A 17,054-nucleotide genomic window follows, 5' to 3' on the forward strand; every position below is an offset into this window, starting at 1 on the left:
AAAGAAAATTTAGACATAAGCAATGATAGCAAAGTGATAAAGCTAGTATAGATTAATGAGTATTAACGTTAAAATTTTATTGTATAAAATAAAAAAAATAATAATTAAGAGAATTGGATTCGATATCCAAGTATCCAATCATGTAAGCTTGCCATCCATATGTGATCCAATCCCATGAATTGAATATCCGTATGGAATAGACTGAATTATGTAGACTGTGATTTTACTCTAAAGAGACTAGATGCATAACATGGTATTTTTATTCAATATTCATCAAAATCCATTTATGTTAAAAAGTTTTAAACTAAAAGAATTAATCAATGTGTTTATTGGAAGTTGTCAAGAACAGATAAAAAGGAGATGTTGGAATTGACTTTGCTGCCATCATTCGTTCGACCTGGATCTTTCTCCAATCTCCAACTCTTTCAATTCTAGATGAAGAGCCAGCCAGCTTTGCCTCTCAAAATTTGAGGCTTCAGATGGATAAAGTTATGAGAATATCATAGCAAAATTGGCTGCTTTTCTCTTTTTGATAGAAAAGATCATTTCATATAAACAGATCATGCTGTTGAAAAACGCAAAATTTGTACTTGAGCGTTCCTTTTTGGTTATACGATGATCAAATGGTTGAATCTTGCCCCATAACAGATCATGCTGTACCGCAGTGGTAACCTTGATAACAGCATTTCACGGTTGCCTAAATAGAGCAGTGTCCAGAACTCCAAATTTACAATCATTTCTTGTTTTCCAAAGCTCAACCGCATTTGGGGATATAGCCAACCTTCTAACTTGACAATTATATTGTTTGAACAATGATGACCATACCATTGAATCTCCTAGTGCCAAGCAGACGATCCGCTGGACTGCAGCAGAAATCGATTGAAGAATAAGCACTGCAAAGATTGTGCTGCAGCTCCAGAGTAAACACATTGAGGACCGGTATTAGACATAATCCTCAATGCAGCAATCTATCTATCCTTTCTGCATAGTCTACTTTAATACATCTACCATTATTGAATTGAACTCCTAAGAGTCACCGATTGGCCTACCCACTAAACCTGCTTGAGAAAACTTCTCGCCATCATTTTGCCCCACATAGCTGTAAAATTTTGATAGACGGACAAAGACAATTAGAGTCATTGCACCTATTCCAGCAAGCAGCCGGTGGAAGTAATCAAGATGTGCATGGTTCAGGTTATCTGTGAACCAAATTTCTCTTCCTCTGTCTTGTAGCTTTGTCAATCATTGAGACTAGAAAACTGCTCAAGAAGTTCCCTATGCCCAAGGCACCAGAATAATATGATAGGCCTACACTTCTAGTTTCATCAGGGAACTGATCATAGCAAAACTCTTGCATGCCTACCTAATTGAATACATCTGCAAGTCCAAATAGTATGCATTGAGGTACCAACCACCAGAAGCTCATAGGAAGTGTTGCATTGGGAATATCTACAAAACCATGACCTTGAGCAGTTTTGAGTCTTTTCATTTCGACTAGAGCTCCAACAACCATGTTAATAACTGATACGCCCATCCCAGCTCCTATTCGTTGCAGCATCGTTATACCAGTGGGGTATTTTGTAATCTTTTTGGCAATTGGGACGAAAACTTGGTCATAAATGTTGGATTGAATTGTAATTGGTATCAGATAAGATTCGTGAATATTCTTAATGTTTGAATGTATATCAATTAGAGATATGATAGGAATGATTGTTATCTATTAGTGGTTGATAGATATCTGTTAGTGATTGATAGGTGATAGGATAATCAATGACCTTCTTGTGTAAAGCCTATAAATAGGCATCGGTACCATCATTAGTCTGCATCAGAGAAATAAAGAAAATCTTCCCAAAACTCTCTCTCTCTAAATTTCGTTCCTTCAAACATGGTATCAGAGCAGGGATTCTAGGATCTCTGCTCCAAAGTGTTACTCTGATAATTTCTTCAACAACCAGCCATGGCCGAATCGTCTACGCTCACGGACGGTGGGAAAGGACAAGCTGATGTAGTTCTAGAGGATTTTGCCACTCGGATGGTGGAAGTCCTGAATAGCTGCCAGAAGTCTACACCGAGCATGGATTCGTCTTCGGCTCAGATCGGCATCAAGTTGGATGATACCAACTATGCCTTATGGTCCCAAATTGTCGAGATGTATATCTCAGGGAAGGACAAATTGGGGTATATTAATGGTGAACTCCCTCAGCCGTCACCAACAGATCCAGCGTATCGACGGTGGCGAACTGAAGACTCTATCGTGAAAGGGTGGTTGATAAATAATATGGCTCCATCCTTGATCGGTACCTTCGTTCGTTTTCCCACAGCAAAAGCGGTATGGGATGCTATTGCTACCACATACTTTGATGGAACCGATACATCCCAACTGTATGATCTGAGGCGGAAGGTGACTAGACTGAGACAAGCTGGTAGGCTGATCGAAAAGTACTACAACGATTTGCAAGGTTTGTGGAGGGAGATTGATTTTCGTCGGCCGAACCCGATGGAATGTGCTGCCGATATCAGCAGGTATAATTCTCTCATACAGGAAGAGAGAGTCTACACTTTCCTCGATGGGTTAGATGACCGACTGGACCAGATTCGCAGTGATGTTCTGCGGATGAAACCATTTCCAACAGTAGAAGAGGCATATGCCTATGTCCGACGAGAAGACAGCAGACAATCGGTGATGATGACAGGGGGAGACCACTCAATCGGCTCTGTCATGGCTTCCAAGGGAAGGAAGAATGAGCCGATTTTAGTACCCCGAGCCGAGATGCCAACTGAGGAAGTTAATTGTGCCCACTGCAATAAGAAAGGGCACACACAAGATACGTGCTTCAAGCTGCACGGATATCCAACATGGTGGAAAGAGCGCAAAGGGCGAAATTGGCAAGCTGATCGACTGAATGTTGCTGGTCAGAACGGAAAGGTGGCCGTTGCAGTTGCTGATATCAATATTGCCCAGGTGCACTCTACGTCTTCTACCAATCAGCATCAAGGTATGAACTCCTCACATCGACGCGATAGTAATTGGATTGTCGATTCAGGAGCCACTGATCATATGACCTATGATCCAACTGACTTCTCATCCGTAACTCAACCACGACGGTCGAAAATTTCCAATGCTAATGGTGTGCAGTATCCAGTTACAGGAGCTGGAACTGTTACTTTATCTCCGTCTTTATCTCTACCGAATACTTTATTGATTCCCTCACTGTCAAATAAGTTACTATCAGTAAGTCAAATAACTACTGATCTTAACTGTATGGTACTGATGTATCCAACCTTCTGTCTTCTTCAGGAAATTCTCACAAAGGAGATAATTGGTCGTGGTACTAGGAGGGGGGGATCTATATTACATTGATGATTTCAGTATCGGTAGAGCCAATCAGACAAGGAGTACCGATAACACCAAAGAACGAGAGATTCGACTGTGGCATCAGCGACTAGGACATCATTCTTTTGGGTATATGAAGCACCTTTTTCCAGCACTTTTTTTCGAGTATCAAAACTGCCGATTTAAAATGTGAGACCTGTGTATTAGCCAAAAGTCATAGGGCCTCATATCCTGTCAGTTTGAATAAGTCGAATACACCTTTTGCTTTAGTACATTCTGATGTTTGGGGACCATCCTCGATCACTTCATCTACTGGAGTCCGTTGGTTTGTAACTTTCGTAGATGACTGTACTCGAATGACTTGGTTGTATTTGTTGAAACATAAGAATGAAGTTCTTGATATTTTCAAGTCATTTTGTTCCATGATTCATACACAGTTTTCAGCAACAGTCAAGATTCTTCGATCTGATAATGGTGGTGAGTATGTTAATCGGCCACTACAAGAGTTCTTTAATATCAATGGTCTTATACATGAAACATCATGCACCCAAACTCCACAGCAAAATGGAGTAGCTGAAAGGAAAATTCGACATATCCTTGAAATAGCAAGAGCATTACTGATTGGTGCCCATGTTCCTCGCCGATATTGGAATGATGCAGTCACAACAGCAGTCTATTTATTGAATAGACTGCCTTCAAAAGTGATCAACTTCCAGACACCGCTGCAAGCACTGTCTCAACATTTCACTCTACCATCGGTTCTAATGCTTCCGGCACGGGCGTTTGGTTGTGTAGCATTTGTTCATCGGCACAAGAATCAACGAAGTAAGCTTGATCCCTGTGCTGTTTGTTGTGTCTTCGTGGGGTATGCAGTGCACAAGAAGGGCTATCGGTGCTATGATCCAACCACTAGCAAGATGTATGAAACCATGGATGTTACATTCTTGGAGTCGGACACATTTTTCTCCTCGGCATCCAATTCTTCCCTTCAGGGGGAGATAAGGGATACAGAAGAAAAGAATTGGCCAGGATTAGCATGGCCGTGCTGTCCCACTGATTCTGTCGGTGAAGCTACTGTTTCTCCCATTGCCGAGCCCACGGAGCCCACTGCCGATGGAACCGATAAAGCTGCTGATGAAAGTACGGTTGCTAGCTGTCCTATTGATTTTGTCCGTGGAGCCGTCGATGGAGGAGCTGTCGATGGAAATGCTGATGCTACTGATGAAATTGTTGATATAATCCCTCCCTCTTCAGTACCTAACTGCATGTCTCCTGAGAATGTTCCTGAGGTAAGTACTCCTGCTGATTCTAATGTTATGTTAGATACTACTGCAAGATATGTATTACCTGACAGATCCAATCGAGGTAAGCCACCGACTCGGTACTCTCCAGAAAGTCATGCAAAGCGATCAAAGTATTCCATTGCCAATTATATGTCCACTCACAGGCTATCTGAACCTCTTGAAGCCTTTGTGAATAATGTGTCGTCAACTGACATTCCAAAAGATGTGCATGCTGCTTTCAAAGATCCAAACTGGACTCAAGCAATTAAGGATGAGATGTCGGCATTGCAAAAAAATGACACGTGGACTTTGGTCCCATTACCAGATGGGAAGAGGACGGTGGGATGCAAATGGGTTTTCACAATCAAGTATAAGGCTGATGGATCAATCGATAGATATAAAGCTCGTCTCGTGGCTAAAGGATACACTCAGACCTATGGCATCGATTACCAAGAAACTTTTTCACCAGTGGCTAAATTGGATACGGTCAGAGTACTGATATCTCTTGCGGCAAATTTGGATTGGCCGTTGCATCAGTTTGATGTGAAGAACGCTTTCCTGCATGGGAATCTGGAGGAGGAAGTCTACATGGATATCCCACCAGGGTGTTCTACAGTATCGAAAACAAATACTGTGTGCCGATTACAGAAAGCATTGTATGGACTCAAACAGTCACCACGTGCTTGGTTCGGCCGTTTTACGCTAGCTATGAAGAAGTATGGTTTTCAGCAGAGTAATGCCGACCATACTCTTTTCCTAAAACATCGGCATGGAAAGGTAACTGCCTTAATAATTTACGTCGATGATATGATTATCACAGGCAATGATGAAGAGGAAATCTCCAAACTACAAAACCAGCTGGCGGCTGAATTTGAAATGAAGAGTTTAGGGAATCTCAAGTATTTCCTGGGAATTGAAGTGGCAAGATCGGCACAAGGCATCGTCCTATCCCAGAGGAAGTATGTACTTGATCTGTTGGCAGAGGTTGGGCTCCTGGATTGCAAACCTGCTGACACGCCAATTATGCTAAGCCACAAGTTAGGAGAATATCCATATCAGAAACCAACTGACAAAGAGAGATATCAAAGATTGGTCGGTAAGCTGATCTACTTGTCACATACTCGGCCCGATATTGCCTATTCTGTCAGTGTGGTCAGTCGATTTATGCATTCACCCAGTAATCGGCACATGGAAGCTGTGATGAGAATTCTTCGGTACTTAAAGGGTTCTCCTGGGAAGGGTCTCTTATTTTCCAAAAATGGTCATCTTAATATTGATGGTTACACTGATGCCGATTGGGCAGGAGATGCTACCAATCGAAAGTCAACCTCAGGTTACTTTACATTCGTCGGTGGTAATCTAGTTACTTGGAGAAGCAAGAGACAAAAGGTGGTAGCATTATCAAGTGCAGAAGCTGAATTTAGAGGCATGGCTAGAGGTATGTGTGAGCTTCTGTGGCTCAAACGGCTGATGGCCGATATCGGTTTTTCTCCTAGATCTGAGATGAACTTATTTTGTGACAACAAAGCTGCTATCGATATCAGCCATAACCCAGTTCAACATGATCGCACTAAGCATGTTGAGGTCGATCGGCACTTTATCAAGCAGAATCTTGAAGAAAAAATAATACGGCTTCCGTTTGTGAGATCTGAAGATCAACTAGCTGATATACTCACAAAAGCCGTGCCGACTAAGGACTTTTACAACTCACTCGGCAAGTTGGGCATGCATGACATCTATGCACCAACTTGAGGGGGAGTGTTGGATTGAATTGTAATTGGTATCAGATAAGATTCGTGAATATTCTTAATGTTTGAATGTATATCAATTAGAGATATGATAGGAATGATTGTTATCTATTAGTGGTTGATAGATATCTGTTAGTGATTGATAGGTGATAGGATAATCAATGACCTTCTTGTGTAAAGCCTATAAATAGGCATCGGTACCATCATTAGTCTGCATCAGAGAAATAAAGAAAATCTTCCCAAAACTCTCTCTCTCTAAATTTCGTTCCTTCAAACAATAAATTGGAATACAGAACATTATGGTGAGGGGGGGGGGGGGTGAAAGTATTAAGTGTGGCAGCTGGACGAAAATTTTTGCCCTATTGATTTGTCCAAGGTTGTTGCTTGCTTGAGAAATAATGTAGTGGCTTGAGCATACGCAATTGTATATGCTAAACAAGTGATCCATATAGGTAGCAGGCTCAGAACACTCTTTTGCTCTTTTGTCTTGCTAGGGAGTGCCATAATATCAGTTGAACAGTCAATCTGCCCCAGGCAATACATCCTTCAGAAACCTGTTGAACAAGCATCAGCAAATTTGACCAGAAATTGTAGGAATTAGCAACCGATAATTTTGTTGTCAGTAAGGCACTATTACAGACACTCAAATTGTAACGCATCCTTAAAATTGTGGTATGTAAGAAATTTGCATTTTAGAACTTTAACGGCTTCTCTATGTAATCATTTGTTGAATGACATAATTGAATGTGAAATACTAAAGGAAAGGAATAGAAGATTCTTGAAAAGGTTGGCTACAAAACGCAGAATTTCTGTTCACAAAAGAAATTGGACCTATTTGTTGAGATATGCAACTTTTCCTACATATTTTGCTAGATTATGTTTGATATCAAAATAATTTAGTTATTAGAAAAATAAGGATATTTGTTAACAAAAGATCATGTTGGTTTGTTAACAGATATTTTAGATAAGATTTGCTAGTAGAAGGAGATTATATTTTGTTGAGATTTCTAGGATAATTGTTAGTTGGATATTTTGCTAGTTTGTTTCATGTAATCACTATAAATAGTGAGTTGATGAATGTAGAACAAAAAGCTCATTTTCTACCTTCAATACAAGTCTCTTATAAGCTTTTTTTGCAACACTAAGGTGTTGTTTCTTAGTTTATGCCCCAAAAAACCAACAAAGTGGTATCGAGAGCATAAATCTTAAGGGCATGTTTTTTTTAGAGTGAGTGCATTGGTGAGAATCCTTTATAAGTTCAAAGCCATGACAGGAAAGAACTTTTTGTCAAATATTTCAACTTTTAGTGGTGAAACTTACCAAATTTGGGCCATAAAATTTTGGATTTATTTGGTAGTCAATGATCTACGGGATATGGTGGAGACGAATTTTGTTTTATCAGCATTTGAAGAGCTGATGGACACACAAATTAGAGACCACAGAGTTGCAGTCAGACAGATATCCAAGGCCAGCATTCACATATCAGTTTTTGATGCCGTTTTCACAAAGAAAATGGCTGATGATTTGATTGAGAATAAATTATTCTCAATTAAAATAGAAAGGAGAAGTTTCACTATGAATTGGTCAGATTTTGACAATTCTAAAGTGGAACATGATGATGAAATCAAGAATCCAGATCCTGAAAAAAATTCAGGAGGAGATCATTGATAAGTCAGGAGATATCAGATTGATTCCTGATATTTATCAAGATTATAACATTTCTGTTTTTGGGTCTACAGATTTTGATGGTGATGGCAAAATGAAGAATCATGCAAAATTTCATATTTTCTATATAGGTTCAAACATCGTCAAAAGATGTTCCATTTTAAACCTATGAGAAGGTTATTTGGAAACATTAAAAAAAAATCATCTTTTATGTGGAGTTTGGCATGAGAAGACAAAAGAAGAAGTTCATTGCAAGGCTAATCATCAATTGCAGAATTTCTTACAAAAGTCTCGTCCAAAACAAGATTCAAAGATTTGAGAAGACAATTCAAAATCTACAGCAAAAGTGGCAAGGAGGAGTGTTGATATATGCAACTTTTCCTACATATTTTGCTAGATTATGTTTGATATCAAAATAATTTAGTTATTAGAAAAATAAGGATATTTGTTAACAAAAGATCATGTTGGTTTGTTAACAGATATTTTAGATAAGATTTGCTAGTAGAAGGAGATTATATTTTGTTGAGATTTCTAGGATAATTGTTAGTTGGATATTTTGCTAGTTTGTTTCATGTAATCACTATAAATAGTGAGTTGATGAATGTAGAACAAAAAGCTCATTTTCTACCTTCAATACAAGTCTCTTATAAGCTTTTTTTGCAACACTAAGGTGTTGTTTCTTAGTTTATGCCCCAAAAAACCAACACTATTTCGTTTTCCTTTCTTAAAGGGTAAAACAATGAGTTACCTTTTCCGCTAATTGGATAAGTTATTTTGGAAGATTTATTTAAGGACTCCATAATTTATTGTATGGTCAGAAAATCCACTGATTTTAATGGATTTTCTTTCTGGTCCGGTAATATTTCCTTACCTGTAATCTTGAGATCTTTGTTGAGTTTTCGACAACAAATGTTCTTGACACTCTTCTTGACTGCTTGATGCCTGTGCACTATTGCTCAAAGCATCACCCCCTTTAGCTATGTCCCACTTGATCCTCCCATAAGGGCTCTCTTCATCACCTCTTTTAACATAAAAAAAGTAAGTTCTATGTCCAAGTAAAAAGAGAATTAGCCCAAGAATCATAACAAGACATGGAATCCCAAAACCAAGTGCCCAACTAATATTGTGTTGAATATAGTGCAAGATCAAATGTGCTACTACAGAACCAATGCATAGGCCACAGAGCCACCAATTAAAAAATGTGCTCTTGGCTTTGCTTTTTTCCTGATGTTTTCCGTTGAATTGATTAGCTCCGAAAGCTTGAACACAAGGTTTATATCCTTGAGCCAATGCAATCAAGTAAAGTGAGACAAAAAAACAAAACTTGGTTTCATGTATCCAGTCCTGATTTCTTGGTTATGGCTTGATAGCTTGAGCTGCTGAGAAATGTTGGACTAATTAATGCAGACAGACCCAAAAAACCAAGTCCCTGCAACATTCAGCATTCTAATGACCATAGAGCTCGAAGTATGTACAATTCCAAAGAGATGGAGACTTGCTATTTTCACCCCCTTATTTGTATTTGGCTCTCCGTTTGAGGTTTTGATCCTCTGAATGGAATTAAAGTACCCATATACTTCATTGCATTCACAACCACTCCCTTCTAGTCACATTGTAATTCGGGTAACAAAAATGCAGATAGTGTTATCTTTTTGTATGAGTAGAAAAGTGCACAGGAGTTACATTAACAAACAAGGAAATGCTTGTAAACTGACCAAGATAAATAAAATGGAAGCAATGATAATTGATTGATAGCGGCCAAGGAAAAATCAGGCAAATATGCTTCTAAAACTGGTACAAGTGAAACTACACCAATCCATGTATTGACATTTGCAGCAGCCGTTGCCAGGGATTCTCCAAGTGGTCCGGTAAGATAGCTAATCAGATTAGATTCTACTCCATGATAGGCAAACCTCTCCAGAGATCCTCCTGCTGCAGATTAATAAAGCCAACTCAATCAAATCACAATACAATCTTAGGAAGTTCTGAAGATGATCAGGTTGAATTCTGCATAAACTTTATTTTGCTTCTTAATAAAAACTAGTTCTTAGAACATTTGGACGAAAAGAGAGTAATGCTTGAAGAACTTTAGCAATCATTGGGAAAATACTTCAGTAGTACTTTTATATGATTACAAACCTAGCATGAAAGATGCTGATCTCCATCCACCTCAACTGCCCTTGTAAATGCTTGTATCGGTATCGGCCGATATGACGAACCATGCTTGTAATAGATATGAACCTGGACTGCTTCGTTGTTGGTCTCCAGAAATGGAGATTGAGGCTCAAAAAGTCTGCTTCCGCTCATCACAGTGGAGATGATGCCCATACCAATGAAATCTAGCAGAACATTAGGAATATAATGCCATCTTAGCCTTGTATTATTTGGTGAAGTAGATGAGCAGCATATTTGTGATAATAATTAATTCAGAATGGGCGTAACTACTCAATCTTGCATAAAACTTCAGCCTTCTTAGACTCATTTTAATTAATATGACTCAGTGTGCAACGCTAAAGATTTATAGGGAAAGGTATCGATGGTTACTTCAGTCACCATCTTAAACAAAAAAAAGTTGTATATCCTTGACCAGGGACTTTTTAGGTTTGGCTAAATTTCCTCGTGGATCAGGAGCTTGTTTCTTCTTGGTGTTAATGTTTTCCACATGAATCAGGAGTTTGTTTTGTCGTTTCTAGACTTCCTCGTGAATCAGGGGATGTTGGAAATGGAAACATAAGAGAGTTCACTCAATAAAAGATTCTCTACAAGGTTGTTTTCATATCTATGGTGAAGCTGAAAATTACCTAATAGCTTTTCAGTACATCAAATTACAATCTCATGGTGAAGCTGTGCTTTTGTTCCTATGCACAGTCTCCATTTCCTATCCCTTCAGGTAAAATTGGTCTGAGGGGCGTTCATTGCTAAGCTTCTTGAAACTAAGCCTGCAGAAATATTAACCATTTCTTGGAGTTGGCCGCCACCCATTCTTCTTTGGAAGTTAAAAACGAATGGAGCATTTAAAGGTAATAATCTGTGATATCGTTCTGGCGGAGGTGCAATAAGAGACTCAACAGGTGGCATATTACTAGTAAAAAAAAAAAAAAAGCATTGCTCATAGGAGCAATGGGATTTTAATTGATATTGATTACTGTGATTAAGTTTCATGAACAGCTAAATACAGAAGAAAGTTTTTCAATCTTGTGAAAGACTTCGCATTTGGAATGCCCTCCAAAACTATCATTAAAATTTGTAGTACAATTTCGATTTTACGGCCATGTCATGACTGCAGCAGAAACACGTTAGTCATCATTTTGCCCCACATAGCTGTAAAATCTTGATATATAGACAAAAATGATTAAACCCACAGCACCTATTCCAGCAAGTAGCCAATAGAAGTAATCAATATGTGCATGATTTAAGTTGTCTGAGAACCAACTCACTCTACCCGATTGACTTGTAGCTTTGTCAATCATTGAGACCAGAAAACTACTCAAGAAGTTCCCTATTCCCAAGGCGCCAAAGTGAAATGATAGGCCTACACTTCTTAATTCAATAGGAACCTGATCATAGAAAAACTCCTGCATCCCTACCTGAATGAACACATCTGCAAATCCGAAGAGTATGTATTGAGGAACCAACCACCAGAAGCTCATAGGAAGTGTTGCATTGGGAATGTCTACTAAACCATAATCTTCAGCAGTTTTGAGTCTTTTCATTTCGACTAGAGCTGCAACAACCAATGTAATAACTGATATGCCCATCCCAGCTCCTATTCTTTGCAGCATTGTTATACCAGTGGGGTATTTTGTAATCGCTCTGGCAACTGGGACGAAAATTTTGTCATATATTGGAATGCAGAACATTACGGTGAGGGGGATGAAAGTCTTAAGTGTGGCAGCTGGAATATTAAAATTTGTCCCTATTGATCTGTCCAAGGTTGTTGCTTGCTTGAGAAATATTGTCGAGGCTTGAGCATATGCAATTGTATATGTTAAACAAGTGATCCATACAGGTAGCAGCGTTATAACATTCTTTCGCTCTTTCCTTTTGCTAGAGTGTCCAATGTTATCAGTTGAAAAATCATCTGCTGCAGGCAATATATCCTTCAGAAGCCTGTTCAACAAGCATCAGCAAATTTGACCAGCAATGGTAGGAATTACCAACCGAAGTTTTGTGTGTGTGTGTCAGTAAGGCACTATAACAGACTCTAACTAAAGTCTGTAAAAGTATCCTTAAAATCATTATTATGTATGAAAAATTCATAGCAATGAATTTGCATTTTAGAACTTTACCTACTTCTCCATGTAATCATTTACTGAATGACATAATCGAATATATATTAATAAAGAAAAAGAAGAGAAGACTATTGAAGAGGTCTTGTAAACAATGCAGAACTGTTTTCTGCTCACAAAAAAGGAAAATAAAGGACCTATTTCATTTTGCTTTTTTAAAGGGTAAAACAGTGAGCTACCTTCTCTGGATACCAGACAAGTTAATTAGGAAGATTTATTTAAGAACTCATAGTTTATTGTATGGTCAGAAAATCCACTGATTTTGATGGATTTTTCTCTGGTCTGGTAATGTTTCCTTACCTGTAGCCTTGAGATCTTTGTGGAGTTTTCAACAACAAATATTCTTTGCACTGTCCTTGACTGCTTGATGCTAGTGGTCCATTGTGCAAGGCATCATCCACTTCTTCTCTGCCCCAATTTATCCTCCCATGATAGCTCTCTTCATCACCTCTTTTAACAGCAAAAAAGTAAGTTCTATTTCCAAGTAGAAACAGAATCAGCCCGAGAACCATAGCAAGACATGGAATCCCAAAACCAATTGCCCAATTTATGTTATCCTGAATATAGTGCAAGATCAAATGTGCTGCTATAGAACCAATACATATGCCACAAATCCACCAATTGAAAAACGAGCTCTTGGCTTTGCCCTTTTCCTGATCTTTTTCAATGAATTGATCAGCTCCAAAAGCTTGAACACATGGTTTATATCCTTGAGCCAATGCAATCAAGTAAAGTGATACAAAAAACAAAACTTGGTTTCCAGTATCCGGGTCTGATTTCTTGTTCATGCCCTGATAGGTTGAGCTGCTGGCAGATGTTGGAATAATTATTGCAGACAGGCTCAAAAGACCGAGTCCCTGCAAAATTTTCAGCCTTATCGCCAAAGAGAGTAATAGGTGGACTTCTTGTCAATATGAATTAAACAAGAATACTAGTATCGTCGCACTCACAACCACTCATAATCTCATTTTTTCTAATCAAATTGTAATTTAAATGGCAACTGAATGATAGTGCCATTAACAAACATAAGAATGCCAATAACAATTCCTAAAAAGAAAAAAATTGTAAACTAACCAAGATGTAGAGAAGGGAAGTAAAGATGATTGATCTATGGCGGCCGAGGAAAGAATCAGCCAAATATGCTCCTAAAACTGGCACAAGCGAAACAACACCAATCCATGTATTGACATTTGCAGCCGCTGTTGCCACGGATTCTCCAATTGGTCCGGTGAGATAGCTAATGAGGTTGGATTCTACTCCATAATATGCAAATCTCTCCAGGGATCCTCCAGCTGTAGATTGATTCAGTCAACTCAATCAATCCAGTTCCAAAAAACTTCTACTGGTGATCAGCTTCAGTTCTGAATACGCTTTATTTTGCTTCTTAATCATCACTAGTTCTTAGAATATTGGACTAAAGAAAAAAAAAGAATGCTTAAAAAACTTTAGCCTTCAATGATAAAATACTAACCTAGCATGAAAGATGCTGATCTCCATCCACCTGGGCTGCCCTTGTAGTCAACATAACCATGGACTGCTTCATTTTCAGTCTCCAGAAGTGGAGTTTGGGGCTCCAGAACACTGCTTCCGCTCATGACAGATGAAATCAAGAAGAAAATGAGACGGTGATGCGATCTCTGTCGTTTATTATTCAGTCAAGTTAGTGGACAAGGAATCGTTATAATGGAACTGGAGCCTCAATAATTACAATTGTACCTCACTGTTAATGCATGCTAAAAAGTTCAACCTTCTTTAAACTTATTTTAATCGGTATTCTTGGATAATATATTCCATCCATGTCCCAGTAGGCTTATTTTATTAATGCAGATTTTCATACTTTGTTAGGCCTGAATTGTGGATTCAGAAATCAGAACGGTTGGTTTCTTCTATCACTCTGTCCTGATTTTCAACGGCTTACATCAATTGTTGTAAACAAGTAGAAATTATTGATAATTTTTCCGAAAAAAACCATAAACTGGTTACTCAATTAACTAGCCAGACACCACAAACTCAACTCTACAGACCAAAAAATCATTAGAAGGCTTAGGTACTGCCAGATTGCAGAGAACAGTTCATGATCCAGATCTGGCCAACCCGAAGTCGCCGGATATTCGGCTATCATTTTTGAGAGCAAAACATTTTTTAAATTTGAATTGCATCGGATTTGGTATATGAACTGTACTCTGCAAGCAGCAAGGGAGTTGGAAATGAAGGTCGGAGGAGGGTTTTTTCCGATAGTGGATATGAGTATGGATTTATTTACGAGCTGATGGTGATCGTGGAGGTGGTGGTGCTCGCTGAGGCGGGAGTGCATTATCATTTTCTAAAGGGTTTTTTTTTTTTTTGAAGGACCGTTTTCTAAGGGTTGATGACACTTTGTGGCTTCAACCAAAGTGGGGTGTAATAACACTTTGCTGCGCTCAATGAAAACAATAGACACTTTACCCAATTGAACATATTTTATTTGGTATTTGTAGCAAGTATTTCATTCGAAAATGCAAAAAAATAGACTGCTTAAATATGTTGACAATTTTACCCTTCTGTTGTTGACTAATAACATACTGTTATACTGCTAATAAATAATGGTAATTTATAAAGACATTTATTGATAATAGAATTAGCACTAGAGGTTTTCTTTAGAAACAGCACTCATTTAGGGGTGTTCAAACTTCCAAAAAATTGAAAAATTGGCCATTCCAATCTAGATTAGATATCGAATATTAATATTTGATTACAAAATTCTCAATTACCGGCTCAATTATCGAATTTTATGTATTAATATATATTATATAACATATTACATAATAATATATATCATAGACTATTCTATTACATAATTGGTGTTATGACTTACGATTAATCTATAGAATCAATTTGACTAAAGATAAACTTACAAATTAAGGGTAGAAATGTCAACATATTTAAATAGTCTATTTTTCTGCCTTTTCAAATAGAATACTTGTTGCAAACACCGAACATAATATTTTTAAATGGGTAAAGTGTCTATTGTTTTAATTGAGGGGGCAAAATATTGTTATACCCCACTTGCAGGGTGAAGTGTTATTAACCCTTTTCTAAATCTTATTATATCCATAGAAGAAAGGGCAAAATGCCTAGTGGCTCTCAAATTATTATGAAATTGAACTTTTAACCCTCTAACTATTAACTACACAATTTTAGCCCTTCGTCTGATTAGAACGCATACTCTTAGCCCTTCTTTCCACTTGAGTTGTTGCGTCCAAAAATAGCAATTCGCACGAGGCACGAGGAGATAGATAAGGGGCTTTTTCATCTGCACATGATATGTGCTAGGTTAAAATCATTTTACTACCAAATAATAAACTAATTCACACAAACAACCCTCGACAAAAAAATTTTGGTTGCAGTTGGTTGAAGGATCAAAGATACCTCGAGTGAAACTAATGTTCGTTGATCCATGATGGATTGGATAATTAGAAGAGGGGATCATTTCTTTGACCCACATACGGTGTATGGTATGTCCTTACAAAACTCTTAAAGTATCTCTATTTAATCATTTTGTAGATTTGTATGCCAAGGTGGGAACAACTTGTAAAATGGTGTTTATTGTGGGTGGTAATGAATGTTGGGTCCGAGTGTTCTGAAAAGTGGTTGGTAGTGATTTTGATCTTGGGGTTTTGTAGTAAAAAATGACAAGTAATGCGGTTGTGACCTCTTCAAGTGAATAGGCCATAGAGTAGGGTTTAAGATAATATATTGATTCGTATATTATTAGTTGTTGATTAAAGCAGACAATTTTTAGTAGAAAAAAAATTAGAATCTAGTACAAATATAGGGTTTTTAAATTGGATTATTGATTGATTAATTAATTGATAATGGTTTGTATAAGTTTTCAAAATTTATTTTTAAATTAATTGATAATTGCTCGAGGCTTGAGCACCGAGTAGGTAAGATCATTCTTATCTATTTCATTTAAACAAAAAGAAGCACATTTGAAACAGTGTACTCAGTTCTTGTATGTCTTGAATTAGATCTGCTATCCAAATTTCCTTGTGCCTCTTTCCATTGATCTAGTTCCAGCAAGTGTTTGTTTGAGACTTCTACTTCTATATACCTCCACCTCTGTTCTGCAGCCTTCGCTAGTGCAAACTTGATAGCTTCAACTTGTTGCTCTGAGTGGCTTCTGATCACACCTTTTTTGTTATATCATAATCAAATGGTTGAATCTTGCCCCATAACAGATCATGCTGTACATTGTATAGGAATTATTTGCACAAAAATTATTTGCTTGTATTACAAATGGGCAAATTACATTTTAGCCTCCTGTGATTTTCGCAAAAACCACATAACCCCCCATGATTCAAAAAGCTATACATAAACTCTCTGTGGTTTGGATTGAACTGTCAAATATACGGAATGAAATCATCGTGACGGTTCGTGGGCAAAACGCGCTTGTACTACTGGTATCAATAAGAACCATTCCCATATTACCCTTTGACCCTGATGTGGACAGGATGCTAACTGTACACAAAAAGAATGCTAACTAGTTAAAGGTGGGAGAATGCAAGAGACAGGAGGCATATTCCAGCAAAAGGTTAAAGGTGCTATCTAGTTTGGACTGCGAATTTTCGCAGAAGAAACACACCGGAACCAACTCTCAAACGAATTAACAAGACCTGGCTCGATCTCAATCGTCCACCGGAACCAACTCTCAAATGTAGAGGAACAGGATCCAACTTCGGTTAAATCTTTACGC

General features: G+C 38.0%; 1 protein-coding gene, 2 long non-coding RNA genes and 1 pseudogene across 3 annotated transcripts; all 4 read right to left on the bottom strand.

Moving 5' to 3' along the window:
* Window positions 1–1,026: 1,026 nt before the first annotated feature.
* LOC113711249 (protein NRT1/ PTR FAMILY 5.10-like) lies at window positions 1,027–1,816 on the bottom strand (annotated as a pseudogene).
* A 1,955-nt stretch (window positions 1,817–3,771) lies between these two features.
* On the bottom strand, window positions 3,772–9,450 carry LOC140015525 (uncharacterized). Its single transcript, XR_011822168.1, has 3 exons — window positions 8,902–9,450; window positions 4,682–6,919; window positions 3,772–4,606 (listed from the first exon to the last, which is right to left on the bottom strand). It is a non-coding gene; the product is annotated as an uncharacterized lncRNA (long non-coding RNA).
* Window positions 9,451–9,648: 198 nt separating this feature from the next.
* On the bottom strand, window positions 9,649–10,609 carry LOC140015526 (uncharacterized). Its single transcript, XR_011822169.1, has 2 exons — window positions 10,170–10,609; window positions 9,649–9,962 (listed from the first exon to the last, which is right to left on the bottom strand). It is a non-coding gene; the product is annotated as an uncharacterized lncRNA (long non-coding RNA).
* A 514-nt stretch (window positions 10,610–11,123) lies between these two features.
* LOC113712693 (protein NRT1/ PTR FAMILY 5.10-like) lies at window positions 11,124–14,738 on the bottom strand. Its single transcript, XM_027236209.2, has 4 exons — window positions 13,791–14,738; window positions 13,394–13,611; window positions 12,620–13,176; window positions 11,124–12,140 (listed from the first exon to the last, which is right to left on the bottom strand). The coding sequence occupies exons 1-4, from the start codon at window positions 13,912–13,914 to the stop codon at window positions 11,327–11,329; spliced, it is 1,713 nt and encodes a 570-aa protein (XP_027092010.1). The 5' UTR covers window positions 13,915–14,738; the 3' UTR covers window positions 11,124–11,326.
* Window positions 14,739–17,054: the final 2,316 nt, after the last annotated feature.

Source organism: Coffea arabica, chromosome 10e, assembly GCF_036785885.1.
Source record: "Coffea arabica cultivar ET-39 chromosome 10e, Coffea Arabica ET-39 HiFi, whole genome shotgun sequence".
In the NCBI taxonomy this organism is placed as follows: domain Eukaryota; kingdom Viridiplantae; phylum Streptophyta; class Magnoliopsida; order Gentianales; family Rubiaceae; genus Coffea; species Coffea arabica.